The sequence below is a fragment of the Pomacea canaliculata genome, linkage group LG11, assembly GCF_003073045.1.
Source record: "Pomacea canaliculata isolate SZHN2017 linkage group LG11, ASM307304v1, whole genome shotgun sequence".
Classification (NCBI taxonomy): domain Eukaryota; kingdom Metazoa; phylum Mollusca; class Gastropoda; order Architaenioglossa; family Ampullariidae; genus Pomacea; species Pomacea canaliculata.
The window spans coordinates 20,485,774-20,504,658 of record NC_037600.1 but is presented as its reverse complement, the minus strand read 5'-3'; the positions used below and the strand labels follow the sequence as shown (position 1 = coordinate 20,504,658).

Genomic DNA, 18,885 nt, shown 5'->3' with positions numbered 1-18,885 from the left:
GTTTTCTAGAAGTTTAGTCATTCATAATCTTACATATAAAATTGGGCAGTAAAATGTGCCACTGTATGCCATGGAATGTGCAGTCCTGGCTTAGGCCTATATAGTCTTCTTCATATTGCTTTGTTGCTTTGTTGTTAACACTAGATGAGATGGTAAACATTTATTTTTTTAGATCCTGAGTTACGAGAACAATGTGGAGAACTTATGGTAATGCAAAAGAATATCAAGACAAATGTGCACATTTCTTAAATGTTGACTGCATACTGTAGCTAAACACAAAGGTAGTTTTTCATTATTTGTGGTTGGACATGGGGAAAAAAAACCAAGGTAACGGAAAACGTTTTCTTTTATGTCTTAAAATGTGGCCTTCCGTAATATGCTCGTTGTTATTGTCGGTGTCTCACGTTGTGTTCTTTCCTATATTGAGTACGCACTCAATGACACTTCTCAATCTCTGTAGCATTCTTAACATGCACAATCTCAAATAAAGATTAGAAAATATTTTAATTTCCGTATCCTCTGATGATATCTTCTAAAATAAGTGTTTTTGAGACTTACCAGACGGCTTGACCAAGTTTCACAATCAGTCAATCTTCACCTCTGTCCTATCGGTGGTCGGTTTGTTTACCCGTCAGTGGGAGACACAGTCGCCAAGTGACGAGGTCGTTAACTCAGGGTCACTGTAACCTCTGCTTATCTTTCGTGTTCAATGAAACTCAACGCCTCTGCTGTCTAGTGAAGTTTCTTTGTTCGGCATTATACATCAGGTTCAAATGTCAGGCCCGTCTATTGGCACCTGTTGTTGGTCTCCACACGTAGCCTCGGTGTTAGTTCTTGTGCACTGAAGTCTGTGTCAGGTTTGTGTTCACTTGCTTATTGTGGATTTTCCACCTGCTCTTGGAGACAGCTTGGGTTGTCCTTAAAAACAGCAAAGATACTTGATCTCATCGGAGTGATTCATGACGAATTTTCTCTAGGACAGGAGATTTGCGAGGCTTTGCGTTAAGTTTCCCTTCCTTTGCTAAGCACAATCTGACGGTGAAGAACTATTTTGGTCTGCTTATGTCACCGCCTTGCTCACCCTACTCGCACACCTTCTGTAATTCTATTCAGTAACCTTCGAGATTACAGTAAACGAAATAGTTGGGGTGTCTATTCTAGGGTTCTTTTGCTTTTTGGGGTTAGTTTTAACAGACATTTGTGAGTGCGATGTGGTATTGCAAACTTTTACCTTACAAAAACTTCTTCATAGAGATCAATGACTTTTATCCATTAAATTTTGTAAATGAGATAGCCATTAGCTCTTATCTTTTGCTCCCGATAATGTTTCTATAATGCTGTCAGAAACGTCTTCGTTAAGACTACAGCGAACGATTCAGCATCTGTTCACGATTTGTTTATAAATTCCGATCAAATATACTTTTAAAGTTCAGTCATGCGCCGTATATTAACTTTTTGGTCAACGAAGTACAGATTATATATGAGTCAGTCTCCTAAGATTATAACGCAGCTGATCAGTTCCTGTCCTCCTAGTAATGATGGGTGGCCCACAGAATTGTCGCTTAAGATTATAATGTCGGGGAGCAATTACTTTCCTCCTGGTGATTGTGGTCTACTAAGAATACAATGCAGTTGAACAGTTACTATCATTCTGACTTCTCACTCAATGTAGTAGGAACTGGTTTGTTCTTTCTGTAACTTCACACAATGACACAACGCTGAGCGCACAGGGATCTTTGGTGTGTGTTTCTCTTTGACACAAACCTCACTCACACCTGTCACATTGGCAGTATATTTGCTTAGTCGTCTAATTTTACATATCATCTTTTTTATCATGATCATCACATCGTCGTCATCTGTATTCTGGAGCTATTGCCAGATTCTGGAAATTCAATTTCTAGCAGCCATATGTCCCGTTACTGAGAGGCATGATGGTATAAAAATAATGAGCTGTCCCTTCATTTCCATTCTCTGTGCTCCTTTCTCCGAGCTTACAGCTAAACATCCTGGTGCCAAGACAATTCAAAATCCACAGTCAACAATGCCTAAACAAGAAGACATCCAGGCGCAGGGACCAGACAATGTTGGACCACACTTAAAGCGTTCATTGTGCTACGTATTGTATTGTTTTCCTTTGTGTTGTCTTTCAATGTTTAAAATGTTTTGATTTAATTTAAGAGAATTGTAAGGTTATGTTGTTTGTTATTGTTTAATGGATCATTGTTCAGAATAGAGAAAGCATTATGCATGTATGTGTCATAAAAACCTACACGATTATTTTTTTCTTATTCTTGGTCTCGGTCTTAAAATCCTGCTTTTGCCGCCTGCGCAGCGACAGGGGTTGCTATAGTGATGACTGTGTGTTGATTTGTGTGAATCAGAAGAAACAGAAAGACAGCTTGTCCTTGTAACTTCTTGCAGTAAGCGTGACCACGTGTGTGTGCACAGTAAGGTTGGGTGTGGGTAGGTATGTGTCCATTTAGAGTAATCGTGCTCATATGCCCTTGTGTGCTGTCTTTCTGTCGAACATTGTATACAACATTTTAAAACAAGCTGTTGCTCGGAAATAGCGCTTCAAAAATATTCTCAATTATTGTCTTCATCAGAAATATTATCAACCCTATTATCATTTACACTTTTGTGTGATTAAAAACATCTACGTGAGCAATCATTAAGTGCAAATTGTTTATAAACTAATCTTTAATTTCCTTTAGACAAATTGCGTAGCCCTCTTCACTCTACTGAAAAACAGTTTCATGCAAAGTACAGACTGTTGAAAGCTGTTCAAAAGTGTAAACATCATTTATTCGATTGATCGTATTGTTGTCCCGATTATCCCAAGCCGATCCTAATATAAATATTATATAAACAACGAAAGAACGTGACTAGCACATGTTGCAGGAAGATTCTTGGTGTCCAGAATGTGGTTCTGTGGGTGAGACAGCTTCAACAGGCCAATACTCTTCAGAAGAGACAATCACAAGCTGTGCCGTACAGCGGGACATGTTGTTAAGTCGGATGAAGAGCTTACTACCAGCACAAGGACTCTCCAGACAAACAACGACTTTCCTCTCCAGACCACGAACAAGCTCTCCATTCGCCACCCACACCACATCAGTATTGGCTTTGGCCACGTCCTCGATGTCATCATCTTGCATCACCCGCACTGGGATACCCGCTTCTTCCATCCCCTCTAGTATGCCCGACTTGTCTTTAGGTTGCCCCCAGTCCAGCACCAGCACGTCTCTCCACTGCAGGCTGGGCGATGCTGTATAGGTGGATACTGAACATCTTGTCGAAGTGTTCTCTGATAACATTGAAAACAATAACTAAAGGACACTGACGACAAACGATTGTGAGGAAAATTTCATCACACATCACTAACATGGGGTGATCATTTGCTTGGTTGTCAGCTTGAATGCATGCACGTGTTTTGGTTGAAATTTATTTTAAACTATGGTTCTAGTGATACCTCTGTCGGTTGACGTTTCATCAGTATGAAGACTGTGTAGGAAGCTGGCCACCTCAAGACCGCACGTGACACAGTCACCTGGCCAGTCCCCTGAGTGACCCTGACCTCGGTGATACAGTCGTCTGATTGGCGGGCCGTCTGTGTGGTCGGGTACACCTCGCTCACTGTACGGGTGGATACGCTTGTGGTCATTAATTTCTGGGTCTAAGGCAACTTCCCTGACAACGACTGGTGGAGAGCGGAGGGGTCTGGTTAAATATTCAATGTGCCAGCCATTAGGTGAGTAGTCATGGTAACAACTTGCAGCCCAAAGGTGGAGACGAGGAATTTGTATCAGCAGCTTGTCACAGAAAGTCTGGAAGCTGTCAGACCTGTTACGATAATGATTGTTTAAACCATTAAGATCTACGTGACTGCATGTATATATCCTTTACATTTCTATACAATGCAGTAAATGTTCTATAACAAACATCAAATCATTGTGTATTTTGCTAGATAATTTGCAGACTCGAGGATATAAAGTTACAATAATATGAATGTGTGTAATGTGATGAATGGTGGGTGGATGTGGTAGGTCTAGCATCCCCAGTGTGAGAGAAACAGTTTGTATCTCAGGGTGTGTGTGTGTGGTTTCCACAAGAACATACTAATGACTGATGAGTCTGCTGTATCAAGTGCAGAATGAACTGTGGTAATTGTGATGAACACAACGTCTGCCTGTTAGATGGATAACTACTTTACACCTCTACACATCTACAACTTACCACTCATCTAGCCCCACTTCATCAGCGATGACGTACAACGACCCTTTCTTCGCCGCCTGTGACAAGTCGTTGACGGCCTTCTCCACGTCTTTATCAGCATTAAAATCAATCGTCCGAAGGCGAACTCGACCGGGTGGTTCTCCTGATGTCTGTTGCATCCTTAGACTCTGATGCAGTAGGTGATACAACATGGTGCAAGCTGCACGACTGGACAACCAAATACTTACAACGTAGACGTCGTGGCCACATCGCAGCCATTCTGTGGCCATCAGCAGCAGCACCACAGTTTTACCTGTACCGGGCGGTCCGGTGACAAAGAGTGTGGGAGGCGCCGTGTGTAGCAGGTGAACTTGCTCCGGGAAGAGTGTGATTACAGCAGTATAGCACTCTCCTGTCCACCACACGGCCTGACCCAGGGTCTTGACACTCACACGTGGAGGACATGTGCATGGCACACTCACTGTTGTCGCCTGTCCACAGAATCTTGTAGTTAAGATAATAACACAGCATTTTTACACAGGGAGCCACAATAATACGCTTACTAAGTGATAATTGATTTTCACGACACGGTGACGATGTAAAGTAAAAGTAGTTAAGTGCTAAGAATGAATATTAAAAGAAGAATCAAATCGTATGTAACAAGTAGGAAGTACATGTGTAAATAGCTTCGCATCGTTCTGTTTTACCTGGCGACTAGTGTCCTGTAAACAACATCGGTCATGTGACTGTCAGGCTCAGCGCCGGCCACATGTCGCTGCCACCAGTTTCCGAGATTAGTTTCCATATCGTTACTGACATCCTGAGGTGTCTTGGACTCAGAAAGCTGCTCACTGCAAATGATGTCCACTTGATTCGTTCTTAAACACTGACACAGGTCCTGGGGGAAAACCACGTGATTTCACAGCTTGTGGATGAATTGCCTCATGATCCAGATTAGTAAAATTTAATTTGCTCAAGTAAAGCAAAAATAAGTTGATAGAATAAACATCGAAATACAGATAATACATAGGAATCTTTAACCTAACTGGCTAAACTCTCTTTAAGTTCAATAATACCACGATCGCTACAAGCAGGAAATGTTACCGGTTGTGAGTTGAGTTTTTTAATATATATTTGCGTTTATTTTTTGCGTATGCTCATTAATGTGTGAACGTATTGTTATGTACAGTTTTATGTTCAAAAATGTTATCACTTATTCATATCAGTGTTATAAATGTATACTATACGTTTAATTTACTTTTGTTATGTCCATTTCATGTATGACTAAATTTAGAAAATATATAGCTTAAGCAAAATCCACCTCGATACCTTACCTCAAGCAGCTTGGGATCACCAGAGATGGCTTGTTGTACTTGACAGGTCTTGAGGTTAGGAACAGCGATGGTCTTAGTGATGCGCAGACCGGGAGCGATGTCGGACACCAGGTGAGACAACATGGCCTCCGCCTTGTCCAACTGTGACACGGCGTCTCTCAGTTTCTTCCTAATATTATCTTGTAATTCTAAATCTGTCATCTTACTTTCTTTAAGGTTTTTACCCAAAGCCTTCACCTCACAGACTACAAACCCGTAAAGTCGGTGAATAACAAGCATATCAAATTCTCCTTGTCTGTCTCTTGACGAAGAGTTGGGCAAGTTCTTGGCCATGGGTAGCTGTGCAGTGGCGGCAGCGTAGCAAGGTTCACTCAGGTACTGTCCAAAGCGAAACTGACTCAATACAACTAAAACTTCATTGTTCTCTTCAGACTTTTTCTGCAGATAAAGAAACACCCGCTGGAAGGCTTCGTCATCTCTAATGTCACTGTTCTGAACAGGAGAATGGTTGTTCTCACCAGCCTGTTTAGGTTCAGACTCAAGTACCAAAATTTCCTGACCAGCAACCGACTGTCTAGTCATCGGCACGCGGTTGACGTAGACAGGAGGCAGGAAGTAGGCGCGTGAGTCGAGTTTAGGGAACGCGGCCTCAACCCACTGGAGCCAGAGTTTCTGGGCTTGGTCTGAGATGGTCTCCTGTATCAACGTCGTAATTAACATAAGATTGCTTCTTCAAACATTTTAAATATTTGTTCATTATTATATTCGAGGTAAATTTCAACGAATTAATTTGAATATCTTAAAAAAAATACCAGTTAAACTTTCAGTCACCAGGATCAATTAAATTTTGCTACTTAGAGCTAGCACGGTTTGTTGTTGTTGGCTACATAATGCTGTTCCGTGTAAGTTTGCTTTGCCTTAAGTTATTACTGTTCACTTTCCATCATTAATATCCAATACTAATTACTGCCACACAAACCTTAACACCACACATGTTACTGATGAGCTTGACTGCAGCCTAGATTTGCTGTGGAACACTGCGGATGATGAGAATCTTCATACCTGGTACAGGTGATGGCTTTGAGTTAAACTCTAGATCAGCCCCTGTCTTCTCCTTCAGCTCTACGAGTAGGCGCATATTATCTAAGCAAAATAAAATTACATTTGTAGAACTACATGTGCTGGATATTTTTACCATATTCTAGACTAACTTGGCGGAATTATTTAGTTAACTGCTGTTTTTGTATTGAAAATAATGGCGATGACAATTTTTCATCACCATTATCGATAATTTATAAAAACCACAGAAGAGGGCTACGTAGCAAGATGGCGGATGAGTGGAACCTACTTTGTCTTCGGTCTTGCCTGATGTGTTATTGTTGTTTCCCTAGACTTTGCTGTCAACCTTAATTTGAAGCGTGCCTGGCTGCGAAAGCTTGGATATGATGCTCCTTCCATCCTGGTGACCTCAGTTTCAGTTTCTGTGGTGTGGGAGATGATTCAGTGGTGACCGTTCTTTACAGTTTCATTTTCACCTTCGATCAGTGGAATTATGTGACATGGTTCTGCTTCAGACAGATCGTATGGGTCTATGTGAATCTATGTGATGTACTGATTTGAGAGTGAATTTTCTACGAGTGTGGTGCCTACAGGCAGTAGTGACTCTGTGGACTTCGTATACTTTATCAACATTTATTTTTGTTTGTGCTTCAGTACCATGTCAGTCACCAACATTAAAGAATGGACCGAACGCGAGATGCCAGACCTGCTCTCATCTGCTCAAGACAGGACCGGGTGGAAAATTCTGTCTGTTGCTGCTGCCGGACGGTCCCCCCTACGCCCGGACCGGGCATGGGACTGACCTGACCTGACCTGACCATGTCAGCTGCGTTTATACGTCATTGGACAATGTCGTCACTGATGACATCATCGGATGACGGAGCAGAGACTGAAAGACAACACTGTACCAACTTCATGCTGAGCTCTTGAACTTTGTATATCCAACACCATTTAGTTCTGACGTCACATTATTTTTACGTCATTTTATATCATATGTGACGCGCCTCCCCCTGTGTGACCCCGGGGTATGCTTGCCTGGCGAGCACTGTAAGAATAGGGTCACTCTGCTATCCAGCCTAGCACAACATGAATAGCTGTTAAAATCTTCAAATTACCCACTAGAGGAAATGTGTTTTAAAGAAATGATCCTTTAAAGGTCATCATGTAGCAGGTTTACACTACTGGAAAATCACATTAGTCCTGTTGTCATGACTTGCCAAAGCTTCTAGACTTGGATACTTCTTAATAACCTTGTGCAATGTTTAGGAAAGGTGAAGCTCTGATTAGTAATAGTTCGATTGGTGAAATCTTCCAACAGTATCACATAATAATGAAATCATCAGTCTACATTTTTTTGAATTTCTTTTCAATTCTTGAGGCCGAATGTGACAATGTACAGGCTAGTAAAAGAGAAGAAGATTGGAAGCTTAATTTAATAGTACTGTCTTGAAGTAATCAAACAAACAATATGTGTGTACATGTTTTTATGCCGATAACACTTCAGGGTCTGTTATAAAACAATGCTACTGTGTGTATGCGGTGGAGGCGTGTAATGTCGGGTATGTGTGTTTTCGTGTAACAGCGTCTGTCTGTGAGTACAACGCTTTGAAACTAGTAGTTGCTGGGGAATGTAAATATACTTAAGTATTATCCTCATCTCTTTCGGCCCTATTCCACTCGAGGAGTAACAAGGAGTAAGCTAAACTCTCATCCTCATCAACATTCAAGCTTTTGTGCAACTAAATAAATTATAAATGAACAGTCATCAAGTAAAAACTGTTCATGAACTAATGTTGGATTTCCTTTCGTAAAAGTACGCATCTATCTTTACTCTATTGGAAAAAAGAGATCACACAGTATGTGCTACATAATTTATTCAAAGGATTGTATCGTTGTTTTTAAGTTGTATAAACAATAGGGAAATGCACCTATTGTGAAAAAACAACCTCTCTTCAGTGCATGATGTCATCACAAACTTTTCACGTACACTATACAAACAATATATAAACAATGAAAGACAAATGACTAGCACACACAGCAGAGGGAGTCTCTCCAGGTACGAATATACTCTGTGGGGGAGACACCATCGAAACGATGCTCTTCAGATGAAATAATCACAAGTTGTGACGTACACCGGGACATGTTGTGAAGTCTGATTAATAGTTGATCATTAACACAAGGACTCTTCAGACAGACGACGACTTTTCTCTCCAGACCACGAACACGATCTCCATCCGCCATCCACACCACGTCACTGCGGGCCGTGGCCACGTCCTCGATGTCATCCTCCTTCATCACCCGCACTGGGATACCCGCTTCTTGCAGTCCCTCTATTATGCCTGAGTTGTCTTTTGGTTGACCCCAGTCCAGCACCAGTATGTCTCTCCACTGTAGACAGGGTGGTGTTGTCTCGCCTAGTACGTCTGCCATCGAACACATTATCGAAACATTCTCTGTTAACATTGAAAGTTGGCTCATTACAACTAAGGCATACAGCCGACAAACTGTGATGTAAAATGTCGCTAAACACGATTAACATGGGAGCTATCATTTGCTAGTTGTTGGTTTGAATGTATGTCTGTATATATGTCTTTGGTGAGATACGTAGTAATGGTTCATGTGATACCTCTGTTGACTGACGTTTCACCATCACGAAGACTTTTTAGGAATCTGCTCACTTCATCACCGCACATTTTGCATTCACCTGGCCAGTCACCCGAGTGACTCTGACCTCCATGATACAGTCGTCTGACTGGCGGGCCGTCTGTGTGGTGGGGTACACCTCGCTCACTGTACGGCTTGACACGCTTGTGATGATTAATTTCTGGGTCTAACGCGACTTCCCTGACGACGGCCGGTGGAGAGCGGAGGGGTCTGGTTAAATATTCCACTTGCCAGTTGGTGGGTGCGTCTCCATGGAAACAACTTGCCGCCCACAGATGGAGACCAGGAACTTGTGACAGCAATTCGTTACAGAAAGTCTGGAAGTTTTGAGACCTGTTACAGTCACGAGTGTTCAAAGTATTAAGATCCACGTGCCTTTTGTGACTGACATACATTTATAGTTGTTCACAAATGACTATCAACACAGTAAGGATGAAAGCAAACATCAAATCAGTGTCGTTTGATACATAATTTTTGGAGGATATGATCTAAAGTGTCAATAAAGTGCGTTCATGATATGACGAATGGTGGGTGGGTGTTGTAGGTTTATCATCTCCAGAGAAACAGAGTTCTGTGCTTGCATGTGTATGTGTCTGTCTATTATCCGACAACAGCATACCAGTAAGTCTGCTACCTCTAGCTGGAGATGAAGTTTTGTGATTGACCACCTTGCTTGTTAACTCATTCCTACTTTATATGCTAACACCTTACCCCTCATCAAGCCCCGTTTCATCGGCGATGACGTGCAATGACCCTTTCTCCGCTGCCACTGACAATTCGCTCACGGCGTTCTCTGTTGCTTTATCAACACTAAAATCATACTTCAGAAGGTGAAGTCGACCGGGTGTTACTCCTGAAGTCTGTTGCATCCTGAGACTATGATCCAGCAGGTAGTACAACATGGTGCAAGTTGCACGACTGGACAACCAAACACTTATGATGTAGACGTCATGGCCACCTCGCAGCCACTCTATGGCCATCAGCAGCAGCACCACAGTTTTACCTGTACCGGGTGGACCAGAAACAAACACCCTAGTATCTGCTTTGTTGAGCAGGTGAACTTGCTCCGGGAAGAGTGTGATTACAGCAGTATAGCACTCTCCTGTCCACCACACGGCCTGACCCAGGGTCTTGACACTCACACGTGGAGGACATGTGCATGGCACACTCACTGTTGTCGCCGGACCACAGAACCTGATACAGTCAAAATAACCCCACAGTAGTTGTTGTACTTTTCTTTTAGACAAGAAGCCACAATAATACATAAATAAGAATTTTTTTTTACTTAAAATTGATCTCCATTCAAACACTGGTATTAAAACTAGGACTCCCAAGTAAAGAATCCTATTATAAATATGATTGTAAGCGTTTTTGTTTACCTGGCTACTAATGTCTTGTAAATAAGATAAGTCATTTGACTGTCAGGTCCAGCGTTGGCCACACGTTGCTTCCACCATTTTCCAAGTGACTTTTGCACATCGGTGCTGACGTTCCAGGGTGTCTTGGGGTCAGACAGCTGCTCATAGCAAATGATGTCCACTTTCTCTGTTCTGAGACACTGACACATGTCCTGGAAGAAAACCACGAAAACGGAGAGCTTGTGACTGATTGTCAAATAACTAAAACCCCTTAGATTATACTTTTGAAAAGAAAAATTGGTAGTCTATGATCTCTACTTAATAATCTGATGTTACATTAGTCTAGTTTTACTGTCGTCTTGTCATTGCAGTGTTCTGTTATTAACTACCATTCATTTCATTGGTGAATCTCAACTCTAGCTTTTGCGTTGCCCTCTACAATTTTTCTCGGATACTAAAGCCTTCCTAGGACTATCGTATGCGTATTCGTCTCGTCCACTCGAGCTGAGTTGACAGATGGCGCTGTGTCCTCGTGTCTGGAAACGCTATCGTTTCTATCCTTTTTGGTGGATCCTTCGGTGTACTCCACACTGATGGTTCCCAACCTGTTGTATTTCCACACCTCTGTATCTCCATTTTCCCCGACGACTCGGATAATGCAAACAACTCGGTAAAAGACTGCTTGTAGCTTTCAATTTTTACGTGAGCTGTCATTATTATTATCCATGAAAGATTTTGACTTTAGCAACATTAGCAAATTTCTCTTTTTCAAGATTCTGTGGTTACAAAATGGTTGATATCACATATATATATATATGTGTGTGTGCTTGTTTTCGTGTGTTTATTAATGTGTGTCTGTCTTGTTATACTGTTTTCTGTTCGAAAAATGTTAACAGGTGTTCTTATAAGTGTTATATATGTTAAATATATTTTATGTATATGTTATGAATAAGATATGCTTTGTTTATCTATGTTATGTACTTTATTGTGTATATGACTGAATTAGAAGATTTATAGGGTAAACAAATGCTCTTTCAGACCTTTACCTCAAACAATTTGGAATCACCAGAGACGACCTCTTGTACTGTACTAGCCTCGAGATTAGGAACAGCGATGGTCTTAGTGACGCGCAGACCGGGAGCGATGTCGGACACCAGGTGAGACAACATGGCCTCCGCCTTGTCCAGTTGTGATACGGCGTCTCTCAGTTTCTTTCTGATGGTATCCTTTAATTCTAAGTCCGTCATCTTACTATATTCAGAGCTTTTACCCAAAGACTTCACCTCACACACTACAAACCCGTAAAGTCGGTGAATAACAAGCATATCAAATTCTCCTTGTCTGTCTCTTGACAAAGAGTTGGGCAAGTTCTTGGCCATGGGTAGTTCTGCAGTCATGGCAGCGTACCAAGGTTCACTCAGGTACTGCCCAAAGCGAAACTGACTCAATACAACTAAAACCTCACTGTTCTGTTCAGACATCCTCTGCAGACAAAGAAAAACCCTCTCGAAGGCTTCATCATCTCTGACGTCACTGTTCTGAAAAGGAGAAGGTTGAAGAGTGAGCGTCTGAGACACAGTAGAATGAATTATTGCTGGTTGGTTGTGCTGATCGGATTGTCCAGGTTCAGATTGAAGAATCAAAATATCCTGTCCAACAAGAGACTGTCTAGTCATGGGCACGCGGTTGAAGTAGACAGGAGGCAGGAAGTAGGCGCGAGACTCGAGGGCTGGAAACGAGGCCTCCACCCACTGGAGCCAGAATTTCTGAGCTTGTTCCAACATGGTTTCCTGTGTCAAAAGCCATAATTAGTATTATACTTAAGAATGTTTCATAGTTAGTAACCCTAATGCTCAAAGTTTTTAAATTTTTGTTGATTATTATACATAATTATAACGCGAAAATCTTCAAACAGACTAGATAAACTTACGATGTATATGTATTTACCTCGATGAATTTAATTCTTGACAGTAACTGTATTGGATGAACACTTCGGACTGAATAATGTTTTTGTTCTGTCACTTTATGGAGTTTTTGTTAATGAAATATGTTGAATTTTAGTGATTATGCAGTCATTTACATAAGCAATAACATATAATTATGGACTGCTTTTAAGAAGAAAATTTTTGATTTTATATCCAGATAATTTACAATGCACACTTACATTCCGAGCAAGTATAAACGTTACCTAGATTATTTTTACTACTATATTACTTAAGCTGCAATTGTATTAATTTACAGGACTGGAGCAAGTGATATTTACAATAACTGGGTATTCAAAACATGTTAATACAGCTGCTGCTTTAGTTACAAGAACTAACATGGCTTGTTGTTGTTTACGAAATAGTACAGTTCCGTGTGAGTTTGCTTAGCTCAAAGTTAGTACTGTTCACTTCTCATATCTGTCTAATACTCATTCCTGCCACACAAACCTTAATATCGCACATCACACTGATGAGCCTGATTGCCTCCTCGACCTTCTGTGGAACACAGTGGATGATAAGAATCTTCATACCTGATACAGGTGATTGCATCGAGTCAAACTCTACATCAGCACCTGTCTTTTCCTTCAGCTCTAGCAGCAGGTTCGTATCACCTAGGTAAAATAAATCGCATTTGTAGAACTATGTGCACAAAATATTTTACATAACAGTTCTTCTTTGCGGAATTAAATGGGATTCAACAGCTGGCTTTCCAATTAATTTTGAGGCGATGATGACTTTGTCATCAAAAATATCGAGAATTGAAAAAAAGCTGAAATTAGTTAACTTAAACAAGAGTAAATACCTCTTTTTTTTGTAGACACATAATTTTAATGCAAATATAAAAAATACATACCTTTCAGAAGAGACTCTTGCTGGTCACTTATGGCGTGAAAGTATACTTTGACACGCCCTCCACCAGGAGCTTGTCCTCTTCTTCCTGACGATAGCCGGTCGTTGCCCTGGAGATTAACAGTAAGTTTACAACAAACAGATCAGGAAGTATTCAACTGTTTACTTTACAGATAACTATGCAACATCATGAACTATGATAATAATTATATTTATATAGGGCCTTTCTCCAGCATCAGCAGGACTCATAGCGCTTTACACACAGTAGTGCGAACCTTTTAGGGCAGATATCAAATGTATCTTCACTAATACGCATACACACAAACATGCATACACAATGCAAGGAAAAAAAAACAATAAAGAATGAGAGAGTGATATCGAATTTTGATAGAATGCTTTATGGTATGAAGGATCTGTAGTCAGAAGCAAAGCAAGGAATTGTTTCGGCAGAACAGGACAACGATTTTCAAGCACAGCATCGGATGCTGGGACATTTTCTCAAGGAATCAAGCCAAATATGCTATTTATTGCAATGTGTCATTATGCACTATATTGATGACAATCCTGTTATTCAGACAGTATATATATATATATTGAAATTCTAAACATGAACACCTAAAGTCATTTTTTTCAATGTATAGTAGAGTTTTATTTTTCCTCACGCCAAATTTTTTCATAATGTTGATAATTTCCGTATGTGAATTAAAAAAAGCCGTTACATTAGAGCAGGTTCATTTAGTTCTAAATCTCAGTGATCATCCTATATTTATTATTTAATTAAATAGCATTTGTTAGGAAGTAAGCGAGAGTCAACATTAAGAAACGCATCCTCACTTTGTCCTTTCACCTTATGATTTTATTTAACCTGTATTCTTACCATACGTGATGCATAATAGTAAATTACTAAATATTGTTTTGTTTGCTGGCAGATGACTGTTCTGCAATAACATTATTTAATGGTAATTATTTTCGTCTCCTAATAATTTGTTGAAACAAGGATTGAAGCAATGATGTCTCAAAACAATTAGCTGCCGAACATAGTAGATTTAACTCTTCTTGTTTTGACTAGTTCATGCTACATACTATCACTACTATCACTGAATGTTACACTTGCTATACAAACCTCAGGGACACTATTGACATCCACTGACGCCTTCATCGTTGGTGGACCATCACTGACACTCGCCACGACCGGTACATGCTCAGACTGCTTTGAGTCCATCTGTACATCGGCGCATTTCTTCTCTTGTGGAGTTGGACTATTATCTAAGCCAAATGACATAAGCTTGTATATTTTATTTGCATCTTCTAATCCTAAGTACACTTTCCTTTCTTCATACAAGATAAAAAAATAGACAAATTTTCACAGAGGAGTCTAGACTCTATATTCAAGGCACTAGCAAAGCTTTAACAAAGAAAGGAAGTATTGATACCAAAATAAGAAGAAATCGTACACATTATCCCAAAAAATAAAAATCTTTTGCTTTTTTCTGATTTAAAAGACTTTACACACGTACCTGCGGGAATAGAATCTTGATGGTCAGTCGAGGCAGACATATTGTCTTGGACATGACATTTACCACGTGCTTGTTCATCACTCTCTGTCTTTTGCCTTTGATCACCTTGGAGCTTAACAGAAATTGTACAACAAACAGAACATGAGATATGCCTTTGTTTACTCATCAGCTAAGTACAATAACATATAGGAGTTGTTATGATACAGACAACATTCTGACGGTTGATCGTATTTAACTTGTCAGAAGGATGTTCTTACTAAACGCTATGACAACCCCTCTTTTTTCTAAGCGTACTGACTGTTTAAACCTAGGATTATAACCCAAGGTTGAGGGTATCCAATCCTTTACATGTATCATTCAGTCAGTGTCTCACCTGCTGTGCAGTAGACGGCGGTTGACCAGGTATTGCTAACTGTTTCTGCTCCTGTTAAAGACAAGACAATGCAACACATACTTAGTCTCACTTTCTGAGGCATGAATTAGTTCCCGAGCTTAACTCGCAGCTAATGCAGTCTAGTGCTAGTAGTTTGTCTTATACTTAGTTTTTAGTGCATACTCATATTACTGATACTGAATATAACACTATACAAACCTCGGTATCACACGACCCGTTGGTTATTCTGTCTGATGCCGTCTGAGTGATATGCGATGGAACATCGTGGATGCTGAGACTCTTCATTTCAGGTACAGGCGAGGGGTTACCTTTCTTGTCTTCAACATCTTGAAGTAGAGGACTACTCTCTAAGCAAATGTAAATAGTTTTGTATTTTTATGTGCATCGTCTGGTCAACAACACATTTTCAAGCAAACCACACACACTTGGACTGATTTTCCAGAAGTCTAGACTCTATATTTATGGCAATGAGTAATAGTTCACTCAGAACAGAATCTAAGACTTAATAATCAATAAAGAAATTATATTATTTTTTAATTTTTCTGCGTACCTGCAGAAGGAGAAGCCTGCTGGTCAGCCGCGGTAGACACATTGTTGTGGACGCGGCCGTCACCAGGTGATCCACTGTTAGGTCGCCGTCTCCTGTGCTTGCGCTGTAGTTTGGAAGTTTGAAGATAAAATAAACTGTAGTCATCCTTTAGTGCAGGTCATGGGTAAAATAATGAGCACATTTTAAAAGGTCATAAAATGAGATTTTATCTTAACATAGGCCATTGACAAAAGTTGAGTACTATTTTCAGTTTTGACAGCTACTGTAATTCTGATTATATTGCTTTGTTCAGTGCTTTGTTTCGGTTTCTTGAAAGCTTGATAGACAGTGAACGTGTTTGGTCCATCAAGAATATTTCAAGGGACATCTTGTTTGGCTTACGTGGAAGTCTTAGCTCCGGGATCTCGTCGTGGAGAAAGGAAACCCAATGATAATTGCGGCTTGTGGGATTGAGCTTATCACAGTTATGATACCATCAGAACTGTAGAGGCTTAATTTCTAATTTTCTGTTTATCTCACCTTCTTTTTTGGAGACATGGCTTACAACCGATTCCTTAACATCATCAAGTTGGTTTGTTTGTAGTTGGAAGAGGAAACCAGTCACTGATCCTTTGAACGCTTGTCACAGGAAGCAGTTTTAACACACCTGAAAAATTTCATTTTCTGGAAAATTTAAGCACTTTTTATTCACATTAAATTTTGTTTTCTAAACAATCTCGTGTTTTATTGCATTTTTATAAGAAAAGTTCGGCGTACATGGAATTTTTAGAATTCGTCAAATGCGATACTTTTACACGTCTTCTCCGTGGATGTTATCAACATCTGGGACCGCGACACTCGGCGATTCTGAAAATGTGTGGAGGAAACTAAGGACATGCAAAACCTTTTAATAAACACCTAGAGCTCTTCCAGCAGTCTTCAACTGTCTTCTTATTCAGTGACATAGCTTTAATTTATTTCATGGCGGTGCTCTGAACACACCAGTCACTTAGCCTTGCTGAAAAATGTGAGACCATGTCAAAAGCTCGACAGAGTGTAAAAGCTGAGTTTTTCCATGAGGATTTTTTTTATTGATGTTGATTTGATGTTTACATATTTTATACTGTTATACTTTAAAATATTCTTTTCTCAAGGCCTTAAATGTTTACAATTTTAACAACTGAGTACATGTAGTAGTTTGGTAGGCTTAAATCGTATTCATGAACGTCTGCTTTTGAATTTTGAATATTAGTAAATCGACCATGGACTCGATGATTGTTAATGTTTATTTACAATGTACAGCTAAGGCAGTATGACTAAAACGAAGAATGCTATTTAGGAGGTTCTGATGAGTTCATAGTAAATGTAGAGCTACAATCTCATACTCTTTGACTCACCTCGTGCCGCGTGGTACTCGTCTTGCTATTCCCAGACACATGACATCGAATATCTGTTATATATCATAAAAGCTTACCATGTAGATATAAGTCGTAGAGATTGAAGCTATGTGTGTATAGTTTGATAATATATATATATTACCAGGCTGTACATGAAACATAATTTTCTGGGTTGTAGATTTTCTACCTTGTGTTGTACTTTTTGTGTCTGGGACGGCATGACTGAGGTTACAGGTGAAGCCTAGGGTAGTACAGACAGAACATGTACAACACAAAGCGGAGAAAATCTACAACAATATGACAGCAAGTTTATCACTCCAAACCAGTTTCTTTAGAAGTTAGTAATCGATTTGATAAAAGTTTACCGCGATTAGTTTTGTTCCTGTCGTCTGTCGGTTGCTCCATTCTTCAGGTGGGTAAACAGTGTCGTTAAGTCGGGTTCACCCTAACCTCTAGTGCTCCCTTCTTGCCATTATTCTTTTCTTCACATGTGTCGGGTTCAAATGTCAGGCTCGTCTATTGTCCTTGTTGTGAAAGACTTCTCTCACCTGTTGTTCGTCTCCACACGTAGCCTCTGTGTTAGTTCTTTTGTATTGAAGTCTGCTTCAGGTTTATGTTCACGTGTTATTTGTAGGTTCTACACAACGAGCTTACCTGTGCTTGGAGACGGCTTAGGCCTTCCTAACAGCTCTCATGTTTGCACTGTTTGGAGTTGAGGGTGGAGTTTGTCGTTAAGTTAACTGGCCAAATACAAATAAAATATATCTTTATTTATACTCATCAGAAAATTGTTTTTTCTGCCAACGGTAACAAGAGACCATCAGTTTACATAAAATATTAACAAGGGATGTAAAAAGAACACAACCAGACTACATATTTATTGACTGGCACATACAGTCTCTCTGTAAAACTAAAAATCTGTAAACAACCATTCAGAAATGCAATACAGTATAGCATCAGTTCATAAATATAAATATAACTGGACACACACAAACAGGGGCAAACAGTATGGCAGTCTGCATTCATGTGTCCTGTCCCAGAGTCGAGCGTATATATATATATCTTACAACAAATGGCAGTGCCGAAAGATCTCCAGAACACACCTACAAGTTGCAATGGCATTTTGCAGCACTCAAAATAAGTGAAAAAAATGACCTCTCACATGAGCAGGAGGCAGGCACTTTGTTGTTGATTTTGGAAGCAAAACGAGCTTCAACTTAAAGGTGATGTCGCACTGGAGTGGGGGTGGCTGGGGGGATGGTTGATTAATGAAGTAGGTAAGTGCTTCCACCTTCATGTGGTTTCGTATAATAAGGGAGGAAAAAAGAAGAAATCGGAGCACCTGGATAAAATTCCAGACGCTCAGCCCCGTGAACAGGTGTCACTAACAAAGTGTCCCGAGACGTGATCTGCCCCCCAGAGTTTCTTACTGCGAGTGTCTTAATCACTGCACTAGGGGGTACACACTACACACTGTTCTGGGGGAGGGAGGGTTCATTTTTCCCATTATTCATACTAGAAATACTGGGTGCTAAGCTACCGGCTCTGAGGTCAAAGCCTCGCTTCATGCGTAGACTGAGAGTG

The 18,885-nt window shown here is 40.3% G+C and overlaps 3 protein-coding genes across 5 annotated transcripts; all 3 read right to left on the bottom strand.

Moving 5' to 3' along the window:
* Positions 1–2,807: 2,807 nt before the first annotated feature.
* LOC112575712 lies at positions 2,808–4,622 on the bottom strand. The gene is made up of 3 exons (XM_025257700.1): positions 4,237–4,622; positions 3,473–3,843; positions 2,808–3,307 (listed from the first exon to the last, which is right to left on the bottom strand). The coding sequence occupies exons 1-3, from the start codon at positions 4,503–4,505 to the stop codon at positions 2,886–2,888; spliced, it is 1,062 nt and encodes a 353-aa protein (XP_025113485.1). The 5' UTR covers positions 4,506–4,622; the 3' UTR covers positions 2,808–2,885.
* Positions 4,623–4,670: 48 nt separating this feature from the next.
* Positions 4,671–7,747, bottom strand: LOC112575832. The gene is made up of 5 exons (XM_025257889.1): positions 7,315–7,747; positions 6,529–6,692; positions 5,550–6,245; positions 4,923–5,113; positions 4,671–4,706 (listed from the first exon to the last, which is right to left on the bottom strand). Exons 2-5 carry the CDS (start codon positions 6,541–6,543, stop codon positions 4,694–4,696), a joined length of 915 nt encoding a protein of 304 aa, XP_025113674.1. The 5' UTR covers positions 6,544–6,692; positions 7,315–7,747; the 3' UTR covers positions 4,671–4,693.
* A 720-nt stretch (positions 7,748–8,467) lies between these two features.
* On the bottom strand, positions 8,468–18,598 carry LOC112575471. Of its 3 annotated transcripts, XM_025257360.1 has the most exons (16): positions 18,464–18,598; positions 17,956–18,041; positions 17,302–17,354; positions 16,445–16,571; positions 15,926–16,028; positions 15,574–15,722; positions 15,355–15,405; positions 14,982–15,093; positions 14,588–14,730; positions 13,469–13,574; positions 13,063–13,226; positions 11,677–12,420; positions 10,652–10,842; positions 9,984–10,466; positions 9,235–9,605; positions 8,468–9,031 (listed from the first exon to the last, which is right to left on the bottom strand). In XM_025257360.1, exons 4-16 carry the CDS (start codon positions 16,460–16,462, stop codon positions 8,634–8,636), a joined length of 3,033 nt encoding a protein of 1,010 aa, XP_025113145.1. In that variant the 5' UTR covers positions 16,463–16,571; positions 17,302–17,354; positions 17,956–18,041; positions 18,464–18,598; the 3' UTR covers positions 8,468–8,633. The 3 variants fall into 3 exon arrangements, with proteins under 3 accessions (XP_025113145.1, XP_025113144.1, XP_025113146.1); XM_025257359.1 differs by lacking the exons at positions 17,956–18,041; positions 18,464–18,598 and adding an exon at positions 17,667–17,936; XM_025257361.1 differs by lacking the exons at positions 17,302–17,354; positions 17,956–18,041; positions 18,464–18,598 and adding an exon at positions 17,667–17,936.
* Positions 18,599–18,885: the final 287 nt, after the last annotated feature.